We start from the raw sequence: 27594 nt of genomic DNA on the forward strand, positions 1-27594 counted from the left end.
TTCTGTTCTAGCTGCATTCGGGTTTTAACCATCCATATAGGATTCATTAAGGAATTTGTGATAAAAGCTGGAAAAAAAAACAGTAAAGGTCAACACTGTATATAGTCAATACTTATTAAAGATGTCTATTATCATATAATAAACTTTGAAATTGGGATTTCAATGGCCTAATAAAAAGACAGTAGGAAGCAGTTATATTTCTATCCTGCAGATAGAAGCTTCAGTTTCCCCATTAAGTGTAACATCTATTGGTATTGCTGGATCTAAAAGAAATTTCTCTTAATTTTCTAGAATCCCTTCTAGTCTTTTCAACCTGTAGGTGGTGGTGTTGATATCTGTGTGAATGTGATTCCTACTGAAAATTGTAACTGTCCTAAACCTCAATTTATAAGCCTCAGATCCAGAAATAATTTAACTTTTAAGACTGATCTGCTTATTTGGTTATATGATAACCATTTGGTGAGTATGCCTTCTCCATCTCTTTAAAAACATTTTTTCTTTTTTTTTTTTTGTAGAGACAGCGGTCTCCCTTGTTGCTCAGGCTGGTCTCAATTCCTGGGCTCAAGGGATCCTCCAGCCTCAGCCTCCCACAATGCTGGGATTACAAGCATGAGCCAACACACCCAGCCAAACCTCCCTCACCTAACATTGTGAATCATTCTAGGACAACCAAAAAAAGCAACACCATGGTATTAGAGATACTGACATACAGTATCTCTTCTGTAATACCTCACACCCTCTATAGTGCTATGGAAGCAGATTAATTTGATACTAGGAAGACACTGGTTTTTTCTTTTTTTTTGAGATGGGAGTCTTGCTCTGTCGCCCAGGCTGGAGTGCAGTGGCGCGATCTCGGCTCACTGCAAGCTCCGCCTCCTCGGTTCACGCCATTCACCTGACTCAGCCTCCCGAGTAGCTGGGACTACAGGCGCCCGCCACCGCGCCTGGCTAATTTTTTTTTTGTATTTTTAGTAGAGACGGGGTTTCACCGTGTTAGCCAGGATGGTCTCGATCTCCTGACCTCGTGATCCGCTCGCCTCGGCCTCCCAAAGTGCTGGGATTACAGGTGTGAGCCACCACGCCCGGAAGACACTGGTTTTAAGAACTTCCTTGAGGTCTGCTTTATTTATCAAGGGTTCTAAGTTAACTTTGCAAAAGTTACAAAACAGATTAATAGTTGTTAGCTTATGCTAACTCACTACTGGCCTATCTTTAAGCGAAGGGCTACCTGTTTTGGAACTCTGCCTTTCCTCCTCAGAGCTCTGTATTACATAGAAATGGCTTCCTTGTATAAAGCAACTTTAACATTTTCTATTCAGGGTCTAGAAATAATTAGCTATAAATATTCAGACAGGTTGGTCATACTTGTATTTGGAGTAACAACGGCAGACAAAACTGGTGTGTACATCTTACAGACTGGTAGGACATGCAAATTTTTCGTAAAATGCCAATTTAAGTTCTCTAAAATATCTTTCTAGGCTTGGCGTGGTGGCTTATGCCTGCGATCCCAGCACTCTAGGAGGCTAAGGCAGGTGAATCACTTGAGTTCAGTAGTTCAAGACAAGCTTGGGCAACATGGTTAAACTCCATTTCTACAAAAAATACAAAAAAATTAGCTTGGCATGGTGGCATGCAGCTATAGTTCCAGCTACTCAGGAGGCTGAGGCAGGAGGATGGCTTGAGCCCAGGAGGTGGGGGTTGCAGGGAGCTGAGATCATGCCACTGCACTCCAGCCTAGGTGACAGAGCCAGACCCTGTATCAAAACAAAACAATACCAATTAGAAAAAAAAAACGCTTCTGTTTAAATGAACATAGAACTCTATACAAAAGAGCCTTCTCGGCCGGGTGGGGTGGCTCACGCCTGTAATCCCAACACTTTGGGAGGCCGAGGCAGGCAGATCGAGACTATCCTGGCTAACACGGTGAAACCCTGCCTCTACTAAAAATACAAAAAATTGGCTGGGTGTGGTGGCACGTGCCTATAGTCCCAGCTACTCGGGAGGCTGAGACAGGAGAATCCCTTGAGCCCAGGAGGCGGAGGTTGCAGTGAGCCGAGATTGCGCCATTGCACTCCAGCCTGGGTGACAGAGTGACTCTGTCTCAAAAACAAACAAACAAAAAAGCCTTCCCTTCTCTCAGAAATCTACACGTTCATGTTTTGCAAGTACATCCCGGGGAAGAAGTCCCGCTATGGCTTTTCAGTAGGAAGTGGAATGGTTCCCTCAAAAGAGAACAGATGCCCTATGAGCTGTCACTGACCCTACTGGAAACTCCACTGCAAGCCCTACACCCTCACTGCATAACCCATAGTTGGGGACAGGAGTGCCAATTGTACACAGGGTGTGTGGGACCCCGTGGGGAATCTGAAGAAAGAAACTCTAATTTTAGAAAATCATCTGATGGGGCTGGGCGCAGTGGCTCATGCCTGTAATCCCAGCACTCTGGGAGGCTGAGGAGGGTGGATCACTTGAGGTCAGGAGTTTGAGATCAGCCCGGGCAATGTGGTGAAACCCCGTCTCTACTAAAAATGCAAAAATTAGCCAGGCATGGTGGCAAATACTTGTAATCTCAGCTACTCAGGAGGCTGAGGCACAAGAACCACTTTAACTTGAGAGGGGGAGGCTGCAGTGAGCCGAGATTGCACCACTGCACTCCAGTCCAGCCTGGGTGACAGAGTGAGACTCTGTCTCAAAAAAAAAAAAAAAAATCTATTATCTATATCTATCTATCTATATCATTTGATGGGCAAACAGAAGACATGAAAAACCTATGAATATTCCTTTAGAAGAACAAAATACCAGTAGCATGCATAGAACATGTACATTTTGAGGGCAAATAAAGAGCTTTAGTGGTCAAGGAAAATAAAATCAAGCTACAAACCGCTCTCACTCTCCTATCGGTTGTAACATAAAGCTTTAGAAAAACAATTTTAGGTGCAAAGGAAGCAAGGAGCTAATTTCTAATTCCTGGAAAAACTGGCACAATGCATGCTTTAGAAAAGTGAGAGAGAGACCCTCTCTTCACTCACTAGGGTAACATACCTGCAGAGCCAGCTGAGAAAATATGCACAATATTGCTGTTAGGCACGAAAATGCCATTAAATTGCTCTTTGGCTTTGGAGTAACATGCAAAGTATACAGCCCTGTTAGAACAAAGAGAACATTATAAAGAAATCATCACAGTGCAACTTTATACGTCCCTCCAGAACACCTGAAAAATTTTCGGAAAATAAAATGGGAAAGATGCTGCCATGTACTAAAAAGCTTGTCCTCGCCTGTGCTAAAACCAAAACCTGCCACAGGCACGTTCAGGAAGCTCCTGTGTGTCCCTCCAGAAATGATTTAGTGGTGACAGAGGTGTTCAAAAATAATTGAGGAAAGTGAGATTTGGGGAAGACATCTACAAAGTCCTTTTACATTCTTTGTTCTGGATAAATGCTAATCCTTTAAGCTTCAACACACTGGAAGTTTTAATTTTTTTTTTTTGTTTCTAGAATAGATCACACTTTTTCACCCTGTGCCAAAATGAGAATGTCGAACATAATTTGAACTGTTTTTGGGCGACTCGGGATCACACAGGAACAGCCATCATATCATACCTGTGTTTTCATAAAGGGCCCTTCCGCCACCCCCTGCCTTGACTACCGCAGAGTGGTCCCGTCACCCTTGTTTTCTCTTCACTTTTCCCCCTGCTGTCTTCCCTCTTGTTGGGGCTGGGAAATAAGAGCTACTTGGGATTTTTCCTGCTCTTTCACCAGCAATGCAGGGAAAATGTTTCTTTCTTCTGCTGGTCAATGAATCAATCATAGAATATATTTTGCAGTTTAGGATCTTAACTACTACTTATCATTATTGTGTTATAAAAGTCTTCCTTTTCCCCTAATGGGTAAGGCAGTCAGGAATCTGCATCAGGTTATCAGGGTTACACTGTAGGAGCATTGCCTGTGAGCAGCGAGGGCTCTTCTCACTTTATTTACTACAGATGGGCAGTAGGTTTCCCATCTATGAATAATGCACACCCCAGATCATCTCACAGACTAGTACTTTCTGTCTTTAAATACATCACACATACTTGCTACAAAATTCTAAAGGAACAAAAGCAGTAAAAAAGTCTGCCTTTTCACAACATCCCCAGGTGATCTGTGTTTTTTTTTTTTTTGAGATGGAGTTCTCGCTCTGTCACCCAGGCTGGAGTGCAGTGGCGTGACCTGGGTTCACTGCAACCTCCACCTCCTGGGTTCAAGCCATTCTCCTGCCTCAGCCTCCCGAGCAGCTGGGATTACAGATGCATGTCACCACGCCTGGCTAATTTTTGTATTTTTGCAGAGATGGGGTTTCACTATGTTGGCCATGCTGGTCTCAAACTCCTGACCTCAAGTAATCCGCCTGCCTCGGCCTCCCAAAGTGCAGAGATTATAGGTGTGGGCTACTGCGCCCAGCCGATTTATGTTTAAATTGGAGCACTGATCTGGAAGAATTCTATAAGCTTTTGGTCTTCACCCTATATAAGACAACATTCTCATTTTTGTTGTAAGATTTCATTTCATTTTCTTTTTTTTTTTTTGAGACAGAGTCTCGCTCTGTCACCCAGGCTGGAGTGCAGTGGCACGATCTCATGCCATTCTCCTGCCTTAGCCTCCTGAGTAGCTGGGACTACAGGCGCCCGCCACCACGCTCAGCTAATTTTTTGTATTTTTAGTAGAGACGGGGTTTCACCGCGTTAGCCAGGATGGTCTCGATCTCCTGACCTCGTGATCCCCCCGCCTCGGCCTCCCAAAGTGCTGGGATTACAGGCATGAGCCACCGCACCCGGCCAGACTTCACTTTCTTTCAAGTCTCTTGGAGTATGACAAGTTAAGTGTCCTGCCCTGCCACCCCGTTCCGTTCTCAGGAGGTCCTTTCTGGAAGAAGTTTTTTTGTTTTGTTTTGTTTTGCTTTTTCTTTTTGAGATGGAGTTTCACTCTTTCACCCAGGCTGGAGTGAAGCGGCATGATCTCAGCTCACTGCAACCTCTGCCTCCCACTGGGTTCAAGCAATTCTCCTGCCTCAGCCTCCAGAGTAGGTGGGATTACAGGTGCCCGCCACCATGCCTGGCTGATTTTTTATTTTTAGTAGAGATGGGGTTTCGCCAAGTTGGCCAGGCTGGTCTCCAATTCCTGACCTCTGGTGATCCACCTGCCTCAGCCTCCCAAAGTGCTGGGATTACACAGGTGAGCCACCACAGCCGGCCTGGAAGCAGTTTTTAATTTACTTTCCAGATATGCTATTCTCTATCTGTCTCTGTTACTTTTACAATCATACACTGTTATCCTCTCTATCCTATCTATCCAAGAGAACTTTCTGCCAAGATGGGATGCCCTGTATCTCTGCTCTTCAATACAGCAGCCATTAGCTGCATGTGGAGATTGAGTGCTTGAAACATGAAGACTGAGCAACTGAACCTTTAATTCTGATTAATTTACATTTAAACTGCTCCATGTGGCCAGTGACTACCGTTATGTACTGGGACAGTACAGTTCCGTATATTTCAAACAGGCTTTCAGGAGAAGCCCTGCAAAGATATGAGGATGTCATTTTACAGAAAGTGAAGTTAAAAGCCTTTACAATTCCTCTGGATCAGTGTTTCTAACTGCGTTGGAGTCACCTGGGGGTTCTGTTAAAATGCAGATTCTGATGTAGGTCTGGGATGTGCCCTGGGATTGTGTGTTCATAACAAGCTCTCAGACAATACTAATGCTGCTGGCCACATGCCATACTTAGAGTAGCAAACACTTAAAGTACATTACAGTAATGATAGCAGATTAATTTTCACACTTAAGAATATAAAGAATACAGTAAGTAGAATCCTTTCTTTCACACACTGAAGACACACTTAGCATTCTCAATGACTATTTGCTATGTCCGCTATATTTAGGCAAATCCAACACAGAAAAAGACACTGGTCATTCAGCAGCATCACCCTTTGGTAAGAAAGGACCCAGAATTCCATACTGCTTAGCATGAGCTAGCTGGAAAGTTTAATGCTTACCTTGATGGTGCAACTCCAACCAAATTTGGACCCAAGCCTCTAAAAAGTGACTTTGGTCCCTCTTTCTCCAAGATCGACCTGAATAATAAGAAAAGACAAACCTTTAAAACCCCTCAGGCAAGGCCTATTAAAAATGATAAAGAGTCAACCTTCTCATTAGTTCCTTGAGAGAATAAAATGTTTGAGAGATCTCAAGCTCGACTCTTATCTGATTTGGTTACAATACAGAATCGGAAGGCTGTAGAATACTACTATCATTAGCACAGTGAAAAAACATGCCTGAAAAAGCATCAGTTAGACATATTTTCTTTCTCTTTTTTTTTTTTTTTTGAGATGGAGTCTCACTCTGTTGCCCAGGCTGGGGTGCAGTAACATGATCTCGGCTCACTGGAACCTCTGCCTCCTGGGTTCTAGCAATTCTCCTGCCTCAGCCTCCCAAGTAGCTGGGATTACAGGCACTCACCACCACACCCAGCTAATTTTGTATTTTTATTTATTTACTATTATTATTTAGACGGAGTTTCACTCTTGTTTCCCAGGCTGGAGTGCAATGGCGTGATCTCGGCTCACTGCAACTTCCGCCCCCCAGGTTGAAGCGTTTCTCCTACCTCAGCCTCCCGAGTAACTGGGATTAAAGGCATGCACCACCACGCTCAGCTAACTTTATATTTTTAGTAGAGATGGGGTTTCTCCGTGCTGGTCAGGCTGGCCTTGAACTCCTCACCTCAGGTGATCTGCCCGCCTCGGCCTCACAAAGTGCTGGGATTACAGGCATGAGCCACCACACCCGGCCCAACACAGGAGGAAGCTGTGCAGAGTCTGTACTATACAATGAAATCCTGTGAAAGTAGGATGAGTATCTGGCAGAGGGTGCCACACAGGGAATAATTTCCTCATCATAATAAGATTCACTGAGAAACAGGTTCAGAGATTTCTTTTGGATTTACTGCTTCTAACAATCCTATCTTCTAGATCTTTACCTAATGTAGCAGAATCTTATACAGGGATATAAAGAATAGAGCCAGCTCAGTGCTCATACCTGTAATCCCAGCATTTTGGGAGGTCCAGGCAGGAGGATCACTTGAACCCAGGAGTTCCAGACCAGCCTGAGCAACACAGTATAAACCCCATCTATACAAAAAATGAAAAATATTAGCCAGGTGTGGTGGTGTGTGCCTGTGGTCCCAGCTACTCAGGAGGCTGAGGTAAGAGGATCACTTAGCCTGGGAGGTCAAGGCTGCAGTAAGCCATGATCATGCCACTGCACTCCAGCTTTAGCGACAGAAAGAGATCCCTTGTCTCAAAAATTAAAAACAAAAAAAAAGTTGGCGGGGGAGGGCAGAATTTAAGGAATAGAAAACTAATAATTTTCATGGACGGATGACGGTTTTTTAAAACCAAAGCCTAGTATCTCAAGTCCAAAGATTATACCGTGACTGCTTTTTGTTTTTCATTTTCTTTACTTTTTTTTTTTTGAGACAGAGTCTCACTCTGTCACCCAGGCTGGAATGCAGTGGTGCAATCTTGGCTCACTGCAAGCTCTGCCTCCCAGGTTCACGCCATTCTCCTGCCTCAGCCCCCTGAGCAGCTGGGACTACAGGCACCCGCCACCACGCCCGGCTAATTTTTTGTATTTTTAGTAAAGACGGGGTTTCACTGCATTAGCCAGGATGGTCTCAATCTCCCAACCTGATGATCCGCCTGCCTTGGCCTCCCAAAGTACTGGGATTATAGGCGTGAGCCAATGCACCCAGCCAACTGCTTTTACTTTTAAACTTTTTTTTTTTGTGATGACATACACGTAATAGAAAATCTACCATTGTAACCTTTTTTTTTTCTGAGACAGAGTCTCGCTCTGTTGCCCAGGCTGGAGTGCAGTGGCATGATCTCAGCTCACTGCAAGCTCCGCCTCCCAGGTTCATGCCATTCTCCTGCCTCAGCCTACCAAGTAGCTGGGACCACAGGCACCCACCACCACGCCCAGCTAATTTTTTGTATTTTTAGTAGACACAGGGTTTCACTGTGTTAGCCAGGATGGTCTTGAACTCCTGACCTCGTGATCCACCCACCTAGGCCTCCCAAAGTGCTGGGATTACAGGCGTGAGCCACACTGTAACCATTTTTAAGTGTACAGTTGAGTGACATTAAGTACATCCACACTGTTGTGCAACCATCACCACCATCTACCTCCAGAACCTTTTCATCTTTTCAAACTGAACCCTTGCACTCATTAAGCACCAGCTCCCTAGCCCTCCCTCCCGTCAGGCCCTGGCAGTCACCATTCTACTGTCTCTAATCTGACAACTCTAGGTATCTCTTATTAGTGGCATCACATCTTTTTTTGTGACTGGCTTATTTCACTCAGTCTTTGAGGTTCATCCATGGTGTAGCATGTGTCACAATTTCCTTCTTTTTATTTTATTCCTTTTTTGAGACAGGGTCTTACTCCATCACCCAGGCTGGAGTGCAGTGGGACGATCTCGGCTCACGGCAACCTTCACCTCCTAAGTTCAAGCAGTTCTTGTGCTTCAGCCTTGCCAGTAGCTAGGATTACAGGTGAGTGCCACCACACTCAGCTAATTTTTGTATATATATATATATTTTTAAATAGAGACGAGGTGTCACCATGTTGGCCAGGCTGGTCTCGAACTTCTGGCCTCAAGTGATCCACCCACCTTGGCCTTACTAAGTGCTGGGATTACAGGCGTGAGCCACTGTGCCCACCCAGAATTTCCTTTTTTTTAAAGGCTGAATATTATTCCACTGCTGTATACACCACATTTTATTATCCATTCACCCATCGATGGACACTGGGGTTGCTTCCACGTTTTGGCTATTATATATAGTGCTGCTATAAACATGGGTGTACAAATATTTGTTTGAGTCCTTGCTTTGGATTCTTTTGTGGAATCCAAGTGGAACTGCTGGATCACACGGTAATCCTATGCCTAATTTTTTGAGAAACCACTAGGCTGTTTTCTATAGTGGTTACACCACCTTACATTCCCGCCTGCAATGTAAAAGGGGTTCCGATTTTTCTATAACCTCGCCAATGTGCTTTTCACACAAAAAAAGTTAAATATTGTTTCCAATTAAAAGCGACTCAGAAAATCCTGAAAGGATTGTATGGAACATTCTTTAGAGGCATTTTTCCGCAGCAACACAGTTATTCACGTTGGTTAAATTTACTCTCTTCAATGGTTCAATTTCCATGGTATCCAGTAGAATTTACATTGTTATATAATGGTCTTCTCTAATTTAATCTCCTTTTCTTATTGAGGATTTCTCTTTACTAGTAGTACCATCCATTTGATAGCACTTAAGGTTGATCTAGCTCACAAATAATCATATGCTAGTCAAAAGTTAATAGAATAGCTGGGAGCAGTGGCTCACATCTGTAATCCTAGCACATTGGGAGGCCGAAGCGGGTGGATCACTTGAGGTCAGGGGTTCGAGACCAGCCTGGCCAACATGGTGAAACCCCGTCTCTACTAAAAATACAAAAACTAGCCAGAAATCACTTGATCACAGGAGGCAAAGGCTGCAGTGAGCCCAGATCATGCCACTGTACTCCAGCCTGGGCAACAGAGCAAGACTCTGTCTCAGAAAGGAAAAAAAAAAAGTTAATAGAATGTTTTACTTTCATTATAACACACAGAAGATATGATGAAAAGGTCTTTCACTTTATGGAAAAGATGTTCCTATAAAGTTAATAGTAAAGTAAATCCTGTCAATTCTATTTCTACCTCTTCCACTTTCTCCACAGGGAAAGTTTCCCAAATTAAGCTGGTTTTTGGTGCAAAAGAGGTACAGCTGACATTCTGGTCCACAGCATACTGGATAATGTTAAAGTTTCATCTATTTCCAGCTCTCCTTCTTCAGATCACTATGTAACTTTTCATGCTCTAGATTCTCTGAATGTATAAAGTAAATAGAATTTTGAATCTTAGCTTCTCTTCTAATTTTTGGATGTTTAAAATAAAGAATATCTATACCTTCAAGAGCTAGTAGTAGGCTAGCAATTAGATGAAAAAGGGTGGAAAGAAAAAAGTAAAACTATGTCTATTCACAGATGGCATGATCTTTTGTTGAAATACTAAAGAATCGGCCGGGCGCGGTGGCTCATGCCTGTAATCCCAACACTCTGGGAGGCCGAGGCGGGCGGATCACGAGGTCAGATCGAGACCGTCCTGGCTAACACAGTGAAACCCCATCTCTACTAAAAATACAAACAAAAAAAACTAGCCAGGCGTGGTAGCGGGCGCCTGTAGTCCCAGCTACTCGGGAGGCTGAAGCAGGAGAATGGCGTGAACCCAGGAGGTGGAGCTTGCAGTGAGCCGAGATTGCGCCACTGCACTCTAGCCTGGGTGACAGAGCGAGTTTCTGCCTCAAAAAAAAAAAAGCTATTATTTAAAAAAGTGTAAGTCAGACCTTAGTTCAATTTATGTAATTTTTTTTTTTTTTGAAACGGAGTTTTTGCTCTTGTTGCCCAGGCTGGAGTGCAATGGCGCGATCTTGGCTCACCACAACCTCTGCCTCCCAGGTTCAAGTGATTCTCCTGCCTCAGTCTCCAAGTAGCTGGGATTACAGGCACCCGCCACTACGCCCAGCTAATTTTGTATTTTTAGTAGAGACAGGGTTTCTCCATGTTGGTCAGGTTGGTTTCGAACTCCCTACCTCAAGTGATCTGCCCACCTCGGCCTCCCAAAATGTTGAGATTACAGGCATGAGCCACTGTGCCTGGCCCATTTATATAATTCAATTACATAAAAATATTATGCAGAGACAGTAGTCTTATTTTCTAATCAAATCATTTTCCTTACTGACGGGTGTTAAGCCCAGGCCCTTTTAAGTGATCCCATACAACCTCTGCCTCCTGGGTTCAAGCAATTCTGCTGCCTCAGCCTCCTGAGTAGATGGGATTATAGACAACAGCCACCACGTCCTGCTAATTTTTTTTTTTTTTTTGAGATGGAGTCTTGCTCTGTCGGCCAGGCTGGAGTGCAGTGGCTGCATCTCAGCTCACTGCAGCCTCCGCCTCCCAGGCTCAAGCGATTCTCCTTCCTCAGCCTCCTGGATAGCTGGGATTACAGGTGTGCACCACCATACCTGGCTAATTTTTGTATTTTTAGTAGAGATGGGGTTTCACCATGTTGGCCAGGCTGGTCTCGAACTCCTGACCTCATGTGATCCGCCCACCTCAGCCTCCCAAAATGCTGGGATTGCAGGCGTGAACCATGAGTATTGCCCCTTTTTTTTTTTTTTTTTTTTGAGACGGAGTCTCGCTTTGTCGCCAGGCGAGTGCAGTGGCACGATCTCGGCTCACTGCAACCTCCACCTCCCGGGTTCAAACAGTATTGCTCTTTTAAGGGTTCAAGCAGTATTGCTCTTTTAAAAGATCGAGCTGTCTGAACTAAAACCTCTCTCAAGTAACACCTTGAAGTGGCCTATACTTTATAATATAGCACATAATCAAGATTTTCAAACGCTAAGTGTATCAAGAAATTGTGTAAAGTTTAGATCCTCTCTGTGGTCCCCATTAATGTACCCTGTTCAGCTTCAGGAGTCATTTAAACACAATTAAGGGAATCTCTGGCTCCAGGAAGCTTGAAGCCGCTCATCCATAATGCAGTAGGGAACTCGTGTCCTCAAGTGACTCAGGCCTGTTAAGAACTTAAGAAAGGCGGTCTCCATAGTTACACATAATAACAGTTGGCAAAAAGCCAAATCTGTTACATAATCCAAACTTCTAACCTAGCTTGATGTTTACAAAACTTTTCTGGAACAATTAAGATCCTACTATAAATGGTACATTTTAGCTGCAAAATCAAGCCCAGAAGGATCCAGACTCATTTTCCCGCAGTCACAAACTTTCATTTAGGAAAAAAATGGAAAAAAAAAATCAGGGTCTTGTTTGGAGCATTTTATTCTCTTCACTGTTTTATATCATAATATGCATACCACAGACTAATCCAAGACAAATGTCTCATCTGAACACTGCGGTTCCTAAAAGATAAGATAGGAGATCACTAACACGTTACTTTTCAGATGAAAAAGGCACTTGAAAAAACAAAAAGAGGGCTGGGCGCGGTGGCTCACGCCTGTAATCCCAGCACTTTGGGAGGCCGAAGCGGGCGGATCACAAGGCCAGGAGATCGAGACCATCCTGGCTAATACCGCTGAAACCCCGTCTCTACTAAAAATACAAAAAAAATTAGCCGGGCGTGGTGGCGGGTCCCAGCTACTCAGGAGGCTGAGGCAGGAGAATCGCTTGAATCCGGGAGGCAGAGGTTGCAGTGAGCAGAGATGGTGCCACTGCACTCCAGCCTGGGCGACAGAGCAAGACTCTGCCTCAAAAAAAAAAAAAAAAGAAAAAGAAAAAAAGAATGTGTCTCAGCAGTTTAAATAGTAAGAACTTTGCTGGAAAATATTAAGCCAGAAGATTTTTATTTTTTTAAAAGCAAATACCTGAAATACATATACTATTTATTACTCTGGCACATTTAATAGCAGATACCTGAATCTGTTAACATATTGCCTTTTTGCTTTTTAAGTAACTATTAAAAAAAAAAGATAGGTTCTTCAATAGGTTCTTCAATAGAGAATATTTTTTCTTTAACAGAATACTTTTCTTTAACAGAACAGAGAATTTTTTTCTCTGAATTTTGAAAATAAACTTTCTATAAACAAATTCTGTTCTCTGACAAGTCTTTTAAAGTAGTATTCCCCAAATGAGTAAGACTATTAACAAGCAGACAACTTTTTTTTTGAGACGGAATCTTGCGCTGTTGCGCAGACTGGAGTGCAGTGGCCCGATCTCGGCTCACTGCAACCTCCGCCTCCGGGGTTCACGCCATTCTCCTGCCTCAACCTCCCGAGTAGCCGGGACTACAGGCGCCCACCGCCACGCCTGGCTAATTTTTTGTATTTTTAGTAGAGATGGGGTTTCACCATGTTAGCCAGGATAGTCTCTATCTCCTGTCCTCGTGATCCGCCCGCCTCGGCCACAAGCAGACAACTTTTAAACGAATGACCATGTTATTTGCATGGGTTTTTTTTTCTTTTCTCTTTTTTTTTTTTGAGATGGAGTCTCGCTCTGCTGCCCAGGCTGGAAGGCAGTGGCGTGATCTCGGCTCACTGCAACCTCCGCCTCCCAGGTTCAAGTGATTCTCCTGCCTCACCCTCCTGAGAAGCTGGGATTACAGGCACGTGCTGCCATGTCCGGCTGGTTTTTGTATTTTTAGTAGAGACGAGATTTCGCCATGTTGGCCAGGTTGGTCTCTAACTCCTGACCTCAGGTGATCCACCTGCCTTGGCCTCCCAAAGTGCTGGGATTACAAGGGTGAGCCACTGCGCCCAGCCTTGTATGGTTTTTGAATAACAAAGTGTCTTCCAAAAGTGTCAACAGGAAACTAACACGGGCTTTGTAGATAAGACAAAAGCCTGTACCCTTGTTCTTGTTTGATCACTTACTAGGTAAAGACCCTCTCTGTAAACCATCGTCACTGCCGTTAGCTTAGGGATGGTTAATGAAGAAACAGAAAGCTGTACAATAATCCAGGTGAGAGAGGATGGTGGCTTTAACCCACATGGTGGCAGCCTGAAAAGGAGCCACCCTCTGTTAAGCCCCCCTAAAGCTTCCTAAGTTGGTATATTGTTTTTATGTAAGTCCTGAGTTACAGACTCTGCCTTTAGAACTTATTAACAGGAAAGGATAAAAATTTCCCCCGAAGAGTGAGTATGCTTTCTTCACATGAGAATTATGTAATAGGATATTCCCCCCCCCCTTTTTTTTGCCTCTATTAAGAGATAAAAGGCTTTAAGGTTAAAAAAAAAAAAAACCTTGTGTTTAAAAGCAGAGAGTAGCTATTATAATGACAGCAGCTTTTATTATTTACACGGAGGGAGGGTGTTAAGCCCTTTATATGCAATATCTTCCTGACATGCCAAAACTCATGCATTCAATTTGTATGGAATGCTTGCTATGTGACAGGCAACATTCTCGATGCTTGGGGACGATTTCAGTAATTAAAAGAAACCAAAGTCACTACCTCCAAAGAAGTCCCATTGGAGGGGGTGGTGAAGAGGGAGAAAAGAATATAAATAAGTAAACTACACTGTATGTTGATGGACGTAAGTGCTACGGGTAAAAATATAAAGCAGGAAGGCGGGCTGGAGTGTTGCGGAGAGTTTGCTTTTAAATAGCATGGTCACTGTAGGGTCTTCCTGCAAGGTGATGACAGCGGACGTCAGCCATGCAGACAATGTCTACTGCAAACACCCTGCGGTGGGAAATGTTCCTGGCCTTTTAAAGGAACAAAAAGGAGGCTGGAGAGGCAAAGGGGAAAATAGGAGATGAAAAGTCAGAAGTAATGGGAAGGGTGAGAATCGTGTAGAACCTAGTAGGCCACAGGGATAGCTGTAGCTCTTACCCAGAGGGAGACAGCAACTCTGAGCAGAGGATCTGAGCAGAGGGTTCTCTGGGTGCTCTGCTGAGATCAGACTGAGTGTAGAGGGCAGCAAGCGTTTCAATCCAGAGCAGTCAGGAAGCGAATGCACCAATATAGGTGAGATACGGTGGCTTCCATCAGGACAGTGGTGGAGGAAGTAGTGAAAAGGGGTAAGATTCTGTATTTATTTTGAAGGTAGACTTGATAGGATTTGCTGCAGGGCTGAGAAATAAGATCCAAGGATGACTATGAAGTTTGAGATCTGTGTAGCTGGAAAGATGGAGCTGCCTCTAACAGAGACAGGGAAGACTCTGGGAGCAGCAGGTTTTATGGAGTTCTGTTTTGCTCATGTTACTCTTGGAAGGCTAATAAACATCCAAGCTGTCAAACAGGCAGCCGGATGGAGCGTGTGAGGCTCAGAGCAGAAAGGCTGCCAGCTTACAGATGGTATTTACAGCCATGAAACTAAGTGCGCCCACAGGAGTGGCAGTAGCTAGAGAAGGCCAGGGTCTGGGCCCTGGACCCTCCAACAGCCAGAGGTTGTAAGGCTGCAGCACAGCAAAGGAAGCAGAAGCAATAGCCACGGAGGCAGGAGGGTGCAGTCCTAGGAGTCTCTGAGCTGGGAACTGCTGCTGCCTTCGCGGAGAAGCAGCAGAGGCTCAGCCTTGTGTCTGGGGCTTGTTCATTTCTTACTTTACTTTAGCGGCTTCAAGTCTTTCTTAGAAGCAAGGTGGATATACATTGAACATGACTTTGGGCATGTCACTTAGCCCTTAACCTGCATGTCCTCTTCTCTAAAATAGAGGTAATGTCACGCCTGAGTACTAATCTGCTAAGGTTGTGAAAAATCAATGAAATACTACCACGTAAAAGGAGTTTTCTTCATAAGTGTGTACACCTACTATGTACCCACAATTTTTTTAAAAGTAGTCCTTTACTTGAAAGTTATTAAATAGTTGTGTGAGAGAATCTTTCTTTTTTTTGACACAGGGTCTTATTCCATTGCCCAGGCTAGAGTACAGTGGCACAATCACAGCTCACTGCAGCCTTGATCTCCCGGGCTCAAGGACATCCTGTCTTACGTAAATTGTGCCTAAAAGTGCTAAATGTGTGGTTTTTGCAATAGAGCACCTGCATTTTATTACGTCTTTTTCTAACATTTCCAAAATACATTTTTACAATGATAAGTAGCTTTCCTGATAAATGTGTCTTGAACACACTCTTGCCCAAGAATCAGTTTGAGAGATCTGAATATCATGCTCAGTTATATTCAACTCCTAAGTTCAGCCTCCTGAGTAGCTGGGATTATAGGTGCACGCCAACATGCCCGGCTATTTTTTGTATTTTTTGTAGAGATGGGATTTCGCCACATTGCCCAGGCTGGTCTCAAACTCCCGGGCTCAAGCAATCCATTTGCACTGGCCCTTCAAAATGCTAGGAATACAGGAATGAGCCACCGTGCCCAGCCCAGAATTTTAAAAATATATAATAAAGCTGAGGAAATAAAGCTTAAATAAAATAGCTCTTGGGTGAAAAGTGCCACTTTACAAACACCTTTCTGACAAAACATTATAACTAAATTTTACTAACGCCATTGTTTGTATTTTGATGTCAATAAAATAAACTGATTTAAAAGTATTCATGCCGAGCACAGTGGCTCACGCCTGTAATCCCAGCACTTTGGGAGGCCAAGGCAGGCAGATCACCTGAGGTTGGGAGTTTGAGACCAGCCTGACCAACATGGAGAATCCCTGTCTCTAATAAAAATACAAAATTAGCCGGGCGTGGTAGCACTTTCCTGTAATCCCAGCTACTTGGGAGGCTGAGGAAGGAGAATCGCTTGAACCTGGGAGGTGGAGGTTGTGCCGAGATCACGCCATTGCACTCCAGCCTGGGCAACAAGAGTGAAACTCTGTCTCAAAAAAAACCAAAATTAATTAATTAATTAAAGTATTCATATGTAAGTGATGGCTCATTATTGTGTAGCTGTGGCTGTATTAACCAATGAAGCCGGTGGGACTGTAATGAAAATAGTTTGTCTTTTGTGTGGTGTGGAAGTTGTTGCTGATGTGGAAGTTGTTCCTGTATTAAAACATGGAGTGGCCTTTTTCCTTTGATTTAAATTTTACTAAACAATTGCCCTAATTGAGGGGAGGGAACAGATACACACAGACACACACACACACAGACACACAGACACACACACACACACACACACACACAATCTCTTATGGGGGGGGGGCTGGATTTACTGGAGATTAGAAAGCCATAAGAATCCAAAATGTTCTAAAATCAGAAACTTTTTGAGTGACAACATGATGCTGAAAGAAATGCCCATTGGAGCATTTTGTATTTCTGGACTGGGGATGCTGAACTGGTATGATGAAGCAAATATTCCAAAATCCGAAATCTGCATTGCTTCTGGTCCCAAGCATTTCAGATAAGGGACACTCTACCCACATATCCTGTAAAACCTAAAATGGAGAAACATTCCCATTTACCTTCCAGGCTTGGCCCTGTTGACACCCACACTTTTGGGTAACAGTTCCCCAGTTACAGTAAATCCAAATTCACTAGTCATGATTATTTGGCAAGAGGAAGTTCATTTTGAATGTTACTGAAGTAACATTACCTGTCTCAGTTTCCTTGTGTCCAAAGCACTGCATGTTCCTTAGAAGAAAGGTGTCACCTGGGACACTGGCACCGCCTAAGCATGTGAAAAGGCAAAGCAGGAGGGGTGTTCTCACAGTCCCATCTTGATGGGGGCATGGACTCGGATCTGTCCTGAGAGCAAACTGTCCCTCCACATCTCTGTGCTTCTGTCCCTCCTGTACCCACCCCCAACCTTCCTGCCCAGTGACTCCACTCCTTTTCTTAGCATTTAATTTAAAAACCTGATTCTCACCCAGACACAGTGGCTCATGCCCATAATCCCAGTACTTCGGGAGGCCAAGGCAGGCAGATCTCCTGAGGTCAGGAGTTCAAGGCCAGCCTGGCCAACATGGTAAAACTCTGTCTCTACCAAAAATACAAAAATTAGCCAGGCATCGTGGTGCATGCCTGTGATCCCAGCTACTCGGGAAGCTAAGGCAGAAGAATCGCTTGAACCGAGGAGGCAGAGGTCTCAGTGAGCAGAGATCGTACCACTGCACTCCAGCTTGGGTGACAGAGTGAGAATCTGTCTCAAAAAAGAAAACAAACAAACAAACCAAAACCTCAATTTCTCCTGGAGTCTTGGACACCGATCTCCCTGTTCCCTCGCTGGGCTTCTGATGCTCTCACTTGTCCCTGGCATCTGGTCTTGCTGTTCAGTTTTGCTCAGTAAGCTCAGATGTACCTTTGCACACATTTGGCATGAATGCCCGAGTGACTCATAGTTGGGTTTTACAAATAAAACATACCTAAAAATAAACTAAGCACTCTCCAACTCATCCTGCCTTATCTAAATTGTGCCTAAAAGTGCTAAATGTGGCTGGGCGCGGTGGCTCACGCCTGTAATCCCAACACTTTGGGAGGTCAAGGTGGGCGGATCACGAGGTCAGGAAATCGAGACCATCCTGGCTAACATGGTGAAACCCCGTTTCTACTAAAAATACAAAAAAATTAGCTGGGTGTGATGGCGGGCACCTGTAGTCCCAGCTACTCAGGAGGCTGAGGCAGGAGAACGGCGTGAACCCAGGAGGCGGAGCTTGCAGTGAGTGGAGATCGCGCCACTGCACTCCAGCCTGGGCGACAGAGTGAGACTCCATCTCAAAAAAAAAAAAAAAAAAAAAGTGCTAAATGTGTTGTTTTTAAAACAGAGCATCTCCATTTTATTACTTCTTTTTCTAACATTTCCCAAATAAATCTCTACACTGATAGCTTTCTTGATGAATGTCTTTCTTGAACATACTCTTGCCCAAGAATCAGTTTCAAAGATTTGAATATCACGCTCAGTTAAATTCAACTGTTAATTATAGAGCATCTCAAAGTACAAGGTCCTGAGCTAAAAATCAGATATTCAATCAGTTCTCTTCTGAATTTGATTTTACCTTATGCATAGACTGATAAGCCAAATTTGACTTAAGAATATTTGGCTACTTTATAAGCAAATGAATTATTTTTTCTACAGTAAAAATAATAAAATGGGCAGGTAGCTCAGGAATAAAACAAATTTTAAAGCCCATTTTATTACATATAACTTTTCTTTTAAATATAAATATTTGAAAATATTTCCCAATAAAAAGCAAAAAAAAAAGCCAGTGTGGTGGCTCACACCTGTAATCCCAGCACTTTGGGAGGCGGAGGCGGGTGGATTACCTGAGGTTGGGAGTTTGGGACCAGCCTGGCCAACATGGAGAAACTCCATCTCTATGAAAAATACAAAATTAGCTGGGCATGGTGGCGCATGTCTGTATTCCCAGCTACTCGGGAGGCTGAGGCAGGAGAATCGCTTGAATCCAGGAGGCAGAGGTTGCGGTGAGCTGAGATTGCGCCATTGCACTCCAGTTTGGGCAACAAGAGCAAAACTCCAGCTCAAAAACAAACAAACAAACAAACAAACATTTTGTTTCTTTTAAAAATATTCACGGCTGGGTGCGGTGGCTCACGCCTGTAATACCAGCACTTTGGGAGGCCAAGGTGCGCAGATCACCTGCAGCGAGCCAAGATCGCACCATTGCACTCCAGCTTGGGTGACAGAGCAAGATTCTTCTGTCTCAAAAAAAGTAAATAAATAAAATAAAATAAAATAAAATATTCACAACTCTTCTGTTGTGCAATTTTTAAAATTTTACTCTATCACCTCTTATCTTCATTTCCCTCAAAAGCTTTGAGCAAGAGCAATGATGTGATGCAACAGTTTACACGTGGATTTTTGGTTTGCTTTGCTAGGTTTACTTTAACCGCCCTGGATGATGGTCACATGTACACTGGGACCCCCGCTGCCAGGGGAGCAAGGTCAGAGCTCAAAGGTATTGGTAAAGAAATCTAATTCTTAAGTTAGGACCAAGGCTATGCAAACAGAACATCACATTTGATAAGCTTGATGAACATTCTCTGTTGACAGTGGCGGTACAGGGTGTGCAGGTGGCAGGAGCAGACAAGACTGAACTTACTTCAGAACCTGAAAGAGTCCAGGTGTCACAGATGTTGGTCTCACCATTCCAGCTCCACTAATGGTCCCCAGATGAACCTGAGGATAGTAGACTGTCCGGAGAGCTAATCTTGAAGACTGCAACCGTGTCTTAATGACTTCTAGTGGACAAGTGAAAATAGCACCAACTGTGCCTCCACACCTGTAAGGGAAACCAAAGCAGATCAGAGAAGCTATACTATTCTCTACACAATGGAATGCCAAGTTTAGCTTTTCTCTCTTTAAAACTAGAACGCACCGGGCGCGGTGGCTCATGCCTGTAATCCCAGCACTTTGGGAGGCTGAGGTGGGTGGATCACCAGGTCAGGAGATCGAGACCATCCTGGCTAACACAGTGAAACCCTGTCTCTACTAAAAATACAAAAAAAGAAAAAAATTAGCTGGGCATGGTGGCAGGCGCCTGTAGTCCCAGCTACTCGGGAGGCTGAGGCAGGAGAATGGCGTGAACCCAGGAGGCAGAGGCTGCAGTGAGCCGATTGTGCCACTGCAGTCCAGCCTGAGTGACAGAGCAAGACTCCGTCTCAAACAAAAAAACAAACCCCCCCCAAAAAAACTAGAACACAACAAAGGTTAATAAAATTAGTTGAACCTCAGCACTTTGGGAGGCCGAGGCAGGTGGATCACCTGAGGTCAGGAGTTCGAGACCAGTCAGGCCAACATGGCAAAACCCCATCTCTACTAAAAATACAAAAATTAGCCGGGCATGGTGGTGCATGCCTGTAATCCCAGCTACTCAGGAGGCTGAGGCAGAGGTTGCAGTGAGCGGAGATCTCGCCATTGCACTCCAGCCTGGGCAACAGAGCAAGACTCCATCTCAAAAAAAAAAAAAAAAAAGTTGAAATCCCAGAGCTAAAGGGTAACTACTATTCCCACGTTAGCACATCCTTCGGGGCTTTCCATTCTTGGCATTTTCACCTAACCCCTTCCCAGTATCTAGGTATTGTGAGTGCCCTTTTATGGCAAATTATGCACCTGCTTCATCATTTCCAATGGCTTCATACTATCTCTGCCTTATCGATTGATAAGATTTTAACCAATTTCCTACTGTTGGACATTCATGTCATTTCGAATTTCACTACCATGCTGCAATGAATACTCTAGAAAAGTATTTCTGCACATTCAAACAAAATAGTTCATTCAGGTGAAGATACTATTTTGAAAATCAATATTTACTCCAATACAGACCCTTCTTAAAATGTGATTAATTACTTTCGGCCAGGCACTGTGGCTCACACTTGTAATACTACCACTCTGGGAGGCTGAGGCAGGTGGATTACTTGAGGCCAGGAGTTCGAGACCAGCCTGGCCAACAGGGTGAAACCCAATCTCTACTAAAAAAAAAAATACAAAAAGTAGCCGGGTGTGGTGGCACATGCCTGTAATGCCTGTAATTCCAGCTACTGGGGAGGCTGAGGCAGGAGAATAGCTTGAATGCAGGAGGCAGAGGTTGCAGTGAGTCAAGATTATGTCACTGCACTCCAGCCTGGGTGACAGAGCAAGACTGTCTTAAAAAAAAAAATCTGATTAATCACCTTCAACAATGAAGTCCTTGTTTTTCCCTCATTCACAACTAATCAGTTAATCCTGTGTTTTCATTACTCACACTGTCTCTCTGGATCAGGGTTCCCCTAAGCCAATCATTTGAGTATTACCCTTATATTCATATCGAGATATTACCTGAATTACTATTTAAATATTTTTATTCAAGGCAACTCACTTATTTATCCTAAAATACCTACTTCCATCATCTCTTAAACAATTCTACCAATGAAATAACATGTTTGATGGGCTAGTTATAATTAACAATGTCAAGGGCCATAGACACATCCTCACCCATGCCTACCAATGACACAGGCCTCACTCTGGAAAACATCGCTCTATAATCTGATGAGTTCCTCAAGATTCAGACCTGGGGCCTTACTTATCTTTCCATCCCTGGCATCAGGGCTCAACAAGTTCCTAAACAGTGTTTACTAAGCAAAGGAATTATTCAACTGAGATTTCAACGAAAATGTCTTCCAAGGTTTCTAAGTATTTGAAAAAAAGTCTTTCTCATTAGACTGGGAGCTCCTTGGAGAAAAGCTGTTCGTACATTCTTGCAACTAGAGCGTAGCAGGCACCTGGCATAAAATAGGTGGGTCAATAAAAATGATAGAGCACCAGCATCTCCGCCTGGGAAAGGCAACGACAGGAAGGAAAAACAGGCCTGGACATACAGAATGTTTATGCAGCTTCCCTACTCCACTAGAGGCAAATGTTGGAAATCTAGAAGCAAACCTAGTCCCTAGCACACACTCTGAAAGTAATGAATGAAGTAAAATCCCCATGAGGGATTATTTTATTTTATTTATTTACCTATTTATTTTTGGGGGACAGTTTCACTCTGTCACCCAGGCTGGGAGTGCAGTGGTGCGATTTCAGTTCACTGCAACCTCTGCCTCCTGGGTTCAAGCAATTGTCGTGCCTCAGCCTCCTGAGTAGTTGGGACTACAGGTCCCAGCTGTATTTTTTTGTATTTTTAGTAGAGACGGGGTTTCACCATGTTGGCCAGGCTGGTCTTCAACTCCTGACCTCAAGTGATCCACCTGCCTTGGCCTCCCAAAGTGCTGGGATTACAGGCGTGAGCCACGCACCTGGCCTATTTTTATTTTTAATCAAGTTGTGGGCCTAGCTTAATACTGGTTTGTGTAATTTGCTCCAAGCACTAGAATATATCTAAAGAAAATAGGCTATAATAAGGAATATTTTTAAAAAGATACAAGTGGCCAGGTGTGACAGCTCATGCCTGTAATCCTAGCACTTTAGGAGGCCAAGATGGGTGGACCACTTGAGCTCAGGAGTTGGAGACCAGACTGGCCAACAGGTCAAAACCCTGTCTCTACCAAGAATACACATTAAAAAATTAGCTGGGTGTGATGATGTGTGCCTGTAGTCCCGATACTCGAGAGGCTGAGGTGGGAGGATGGCTTAAGACCAGGAGGCAGAGGTTGCAGTGGGCTGAGATCACACCACTGCACTCCAGCCTGGGTGACAAAGCCAAGACTCAGTCTCAATAAATAAATAAATAAATAATAAAAATAAAAATGATAGACGTAAAAACTTTCTAACCCATGTCTATTCATACAAAATACTCCTACCTGTCATAATAACCACATGCCTAAAAAGTATAACATTTAAAGATACTGAGAAACTTACCAGCTACGTAGTAAAATAAAGAAATATCTGAAATCTATTTGTGTTCGATAACATAACTCCAAATCATTGAAAAAGAGCTTCTGGGTAAATCCTTTGATCAGAAAGCCAGTAAGTTCAAATACCATACAGGTCAATCACCTTTGCTTTGTCCCTAAGTAAACTGCACTCATTACTTTGGCCAACTGTCATCCAAGTCTATGTGTTCGTCCAAAAAAGCAAAGTGTGTTCGTCCAAAAAAGCAAATGCCCTAGTAACAGCGAATCAGTGACCTCTTTCAAGGTGGCAGGCCACACTCACTTTTTTTTTTTTTTTAAAGAGAGAAGGTCTTCCTCTGTTACCCAGGCTGGAGTCCTGTCTCTACAAAAACAAAAACAAATTAGTCAGGCATGGTGGTGTACACCTGTAGTCCCAGCTACTTAGGAGGATCACCTGAACCCAAGGAGGTCAAGGCTGCAGTGAGGTGAGATGACACTACTGTACTTCAGCCTGGGTGAGACCCCGTCTCAAAAAAAAAAAAAAAAATATATATATATATATACATATGTATATAGGAAAAAAATATGTATATAAAAAATATATATAGAAATATATATATATATGTTGGGCGTGGCAGCTCACACCTGTAATCCCAGCACTCTGGGAGGCTGAGGTGGGCAGATTACTTGAGGTAAGGAGTTCTAGAGACCAGCCTGACCAACGTGCTGAAACCCTGTCTCTACTAAAAATACAAAAATTAGCTGGGTGTGGTGGCGGGTGCCTGTAATCCCAGGTACTCGGGAGGCTGAGGCAGGAGAATCCCTTGAATCTGGGAGGCGGAGGTTACAGTGAGCCGATCTTGCACAACTGCACTCCAGCCTCAGCGACAGAGTAAGACTCCGTATCAAAAAAAAAAAAAAAAAAAGGTTTGTGATGTACTGGAGGCCTTGGTGAATGTTTTTTCATTGTAGATGGCATTCAACCTACTATGAGCCCCAACACTGGGAACTCCCATTGATCCCACCATCAGTTCATCCCCCCCATTGATCTCACCATCAGTTCATCCCCGCCATTGATCCCATCAGCAGTTCATCCCCCCCATTGATCCCACCAGCAGTTCATCCCCCCCATTGATCCCACCAGCAGTTCATCCCCCCCATTGATCCCACCAGCAGTTCATCCCCCGCATTGATCCCACCATCAGTTCATCCCCCCCATTGATCCCACCATCAGTTCATCCCCCACATTGATCCCACCAGCAGTTCATCCCCACATCTCTTTTCTGCCTTGCTTGCCCTGGGGAGCTTGCAGGCAGAACTAGGTGCCTTTCCTTCCTCTGGTCCCCATGCTCCTTGACATCAAGCCAATGGGACCGCTAGGAGTTAACAAGATTGGCTCAAAGTGGGAGTCACTGAGTGTCCTTCCCAAGCATACCACCCAGTCCCTTCTCATCCTGCTGGCTTGGGCCAATGCACCAGCCTCTCACTTGTAGGAGGCATCTGGCCACAGAGCAAGCTACCAGTCTCCCTGCCTTACAAGCTCTCTCAATCTGTAGCCCAGACCTACTAGGGGCCGGGGACAGAGTTGGGGACAATAATAGTAAAATCCTCTCTGCCCACACACCCCAATGTTGACAACCACAACCGTTCTTCTCTCATAGACAGTCTGGTCAATGGCAGCAGGGCAGGTTCTTCCACCTAAGTCTTAGACTAGGATCCTCTTGGTTCATCTGAGGGCTCCAGTAGCCAGTGCTCAGACAGTAGGAAAAGTCATATTCAACTGCCAGTTACATGCTGACACAGCGTTAGCCTCACATAGTTGGAAAATGGACTAATCTGACTGGCAAGCAGTATTTTAGACAAGGAATCTCCAAACTGGGATACATACTCTAAGAGATGTGCACCATGACCTACTGGCATACAGAAAGAAATAACATTTTATTTATAACCTCCACCATTTAATTTCTATTTTGTTTGTTTGCTTTTTGTTATTGAGACAGAGTCTCACTCTGTCACCCAGGCTGGAGTGCAGCAGCATGATCTCGGCTCACTGCAACCTCTGCCTCCCAGGTTCAAGTGATTCTCATGCCTCACCCTCATGAGTACCTGGGATTACAGGCGTGCGCCACCCTACCTAGATAATTTTTCTATTTTTAGTAGAGACAGGGTTTCACCATGTTGGCCAGGCTGGTCTTGAACTCCTGACCTCAGGAGATGCGCCCGCCTGGGCCTCCCAAAGTGCTGGGATTATAGGCGTGAGCCATCGCGCCCAGCCCATTTAATTTCTATTTTGTGTATAGGTCTTATAGTATGTATAAAAGTAACAGGGTAATATAATTATACATAAGATATGCACAAACATGTTAATCATAGCAGTGTATGATTAAAGTTTGAAGGCCATGGCTGGGCACAGACTCAAACCTGTAATCCCAGCACTTTGGGAGGCCAAGGCAGGCAGACTGCTTGAGCTCAGGAGTTCTGAGACCAGCTTGGGCAACATGGTGAAAACCCATCTCTACAAAAACTACAGAAATTAGCCAGGCGTGGTGGTGCGCGCCTGTAGTCCCAGCTACTCTAGTCTCAGCCACCCAGCTACCCCGGAGGCTGAGGTGGGAGGATCGCTTGAGCCTGGCTGGTCAAGGCTGCAGTGAGCAGTGATCATACCCCTGCACTCCAGCGTGGGTGACAGGAAGGGAAAAACAAAAACAAAAACAAAAACAAAATCAAAACAAAACAAACAAGAAACCCACAAAAACTTAAAAAAAAAAAAGTTTGAAGGCCACTATTCTAAACCAGTAGTTCTCAATTGGGGCAATTTTGTCCCCACCCCAGTAACAAAATGTCAAGACATTTTGGGTTTTGAAATGGGGGAGAGGGGGTTACTCGTATCTAGTGGGTAGAGGCCTGGGATGCTGCTAAACATCCTACAATGCACAGGACAGCCCATCCCTCACAGACAAATAATCATCCAACCAAAGTTGAGAAACCCTGTTCTAGACCAATAAAATGGGCACTATTTGAAGACCGTAAAATGGACTGGTGGCACTGCTGGTTGCCTCCCCAGCATCCATCCCTCTCTTCCTCTGTCTTAACAAGATCCCTAATTTCCTTTTTTTTTTTTCTTTTGAGACAGAGTTTTGCTTTTGTTGCCCAGGCTGGCGCAATCTCAGCTCACTGCAACCTCCGCCTCCTGGGTTCAAGCAATTCTCCTGCCTCAGCCTCCGGGGTAGCTGTGATTACAGATGTGTGCCACAATGCTTGGCTAATTTTTGTATTTTTAGTAGAGATGGGGTTTCACCATGTTGGCCAGGCTGGTCTTGAACTCCTGACCTCAGGTGATCTGCCCACCTTGGCCTCCCAAAGTGCTGGGATTACAGGCATGAGCCACTGCGCCTGGCCAAGATCCCTAATTTCTTAAGTCACACAGAGGACAGGATTGAACTCATGTCTAGTTTTGGCCTGACTCACTGAAGCATGTCCACATCATAACATCGACTTTGCCTTGTTATCTGTTTAGGGATGGACATATGATTTCAGCCCAAGTACTCAGCATAATTTCCCTGGGAGCAATGACTGGTTTAGAGCAAGGGGTACATGTCCTAGTGGATCCAGAATTACACTGAAGACTTGCTTAATGGTGGGAGAAATACCAGGAGCTGCTGCTGGAAGCCCTTCTGTGGCTATGCAGGGCCAGCCTTAGAATGAAGCAGGTTACTGGAGGCCAAGAGGCGTGGGTGGGCCCCTCCCGGTGACACTGATGCACTGCTCAGCTAAGCCCTCACCTGAAGCCTGTGCTCCCTCTAGAGTTCAGGTTTTTGTACCCATAAGCAAGCCGGTTTGAAGTTGAATCTTCTATTACTTGCAACTGAACACCCCCTAAATGAGCCTAGTCAAAAAAAATGTATACCTAAACTTTTCAAGAAAGCAGTTAAAGAGTTTTACTAACATAAATAATCTTCCAAAGGCCAGCTGGGACTCATGCTTGTCTTAACAGTTCTGAGGAAACACCCTGGACATTAATTTAATTTTGCTCCTAAGGTAATACTGTTCTAGTCAGTCACTGATGCCAAAGTGCAGAGAAAATTCTCTGTGGGGCCGGGTGCGGTGGCTCACACCTGTAATCCCAGCACTTTGGGAGGCTGAGGAGGGCGGATCACGAGGTCAGGAGATCGAGACCATCCTGGCTAACACGGTGAAACCCTGTCTCTACTAAAAATACAAAAAATTAGCTGGGTGTGGTGGCGGGTGCCTATAGTCCCAGCTACTCGGGAGGCTGAAGCAGGAGAATGGCGTGAACCCGGGAGATGGAGTTTGCAGTGAGCCGAGATCGCACCACTGCACTCCAGCCTGGGCGACAGAGCGAGACTCCGTTTCAAAAAAAAAAAAAAAAATTTCTCTGTGGGATATTCCATTCACAGCAAACATCTGAAGGATTTGAATCCAGTGGAGGAAAGCTAGGAACAATTGTTAAACTACATGTCTAAAAGCAGTCACGAGGGATACTCTTTGAAGTCTATTTGCCTAATTTTCTAAAAAGAAACTACTAATTGAATTTTTTCTGCACCTTTTCTGTTTTCAACTATGTATTCCTTTTCTGTTTTTTTAGACGAAGTCTCGCTCTGTTGCCCAGGCTGGAGTGCACTGGCGCGATCTCGGCTCACTGCAAGCTCCGCTTCCCGGGTTCAAGTGATTCTCCTGCCTCAGCCTCCCAAGTAGCTGAGATTACAGGCCTGCGCCACCATGCCCAGCTAAATCTTTTTTGTATTTTTAGTAGAGATGGGATTTCACCATGTTGCCAGGCTGGTCTTGAAC

General features: G+C 44.3%; 1 protein-coding gene across 3 annotated transcripts in view; it reads right to left on the reverse strand.

Annotated features, from left to right (window-relative positions):
• The window catches only part of SLC25A33 (solute carrier family 25 member 33), a 43280-nt gene that overhangs the window by 9033 nt on the left and 6653 nt on the right, over nucleotides 1-27594 (reverse strand). For 2 of the 3 annotated variants that reach the window (XM_019013995.4, XM_031006351.3), the window contains exons 2-5: nucleotides 19575-19754; nucleotides 6029-6106; nucleotides 3043-3143; nucleotides 1-67 (exon numbers count right to left, since the gene is read on the reverse strand). In XM_019013995.4, coding sequence (XP_018869540.1) covers nucleotides 1-67; nucleotides 3043-3143; nucleotides 6029-6106; nucleotides 19575-19754 — 426 coding nt within the window. The remainder of the gene's footprint in view (nucleotides 68-3042; nucleotides 3144-6028; nucleotides 6107-19574; nucleotides 19755-27594) is intronic. The other variant, XM_055384024.2, reaches the window with a different exon arrangement.

This window comes from Gorilla gorilla, chromosome 1, assembly GCF_029281585.2.
Source record: "Gorilla gorilla gorilla isolate KB3781 chromosome 1, NHGRI_mGorGor1-v2.1_pri, whole genome shotgun sequence".
Taxonomy (NCBI): Eukaryota; Metazoa; Chordata; class Mammalia; order Primates; family Hominidae; genus Gorilla; species Gorilla gorilla.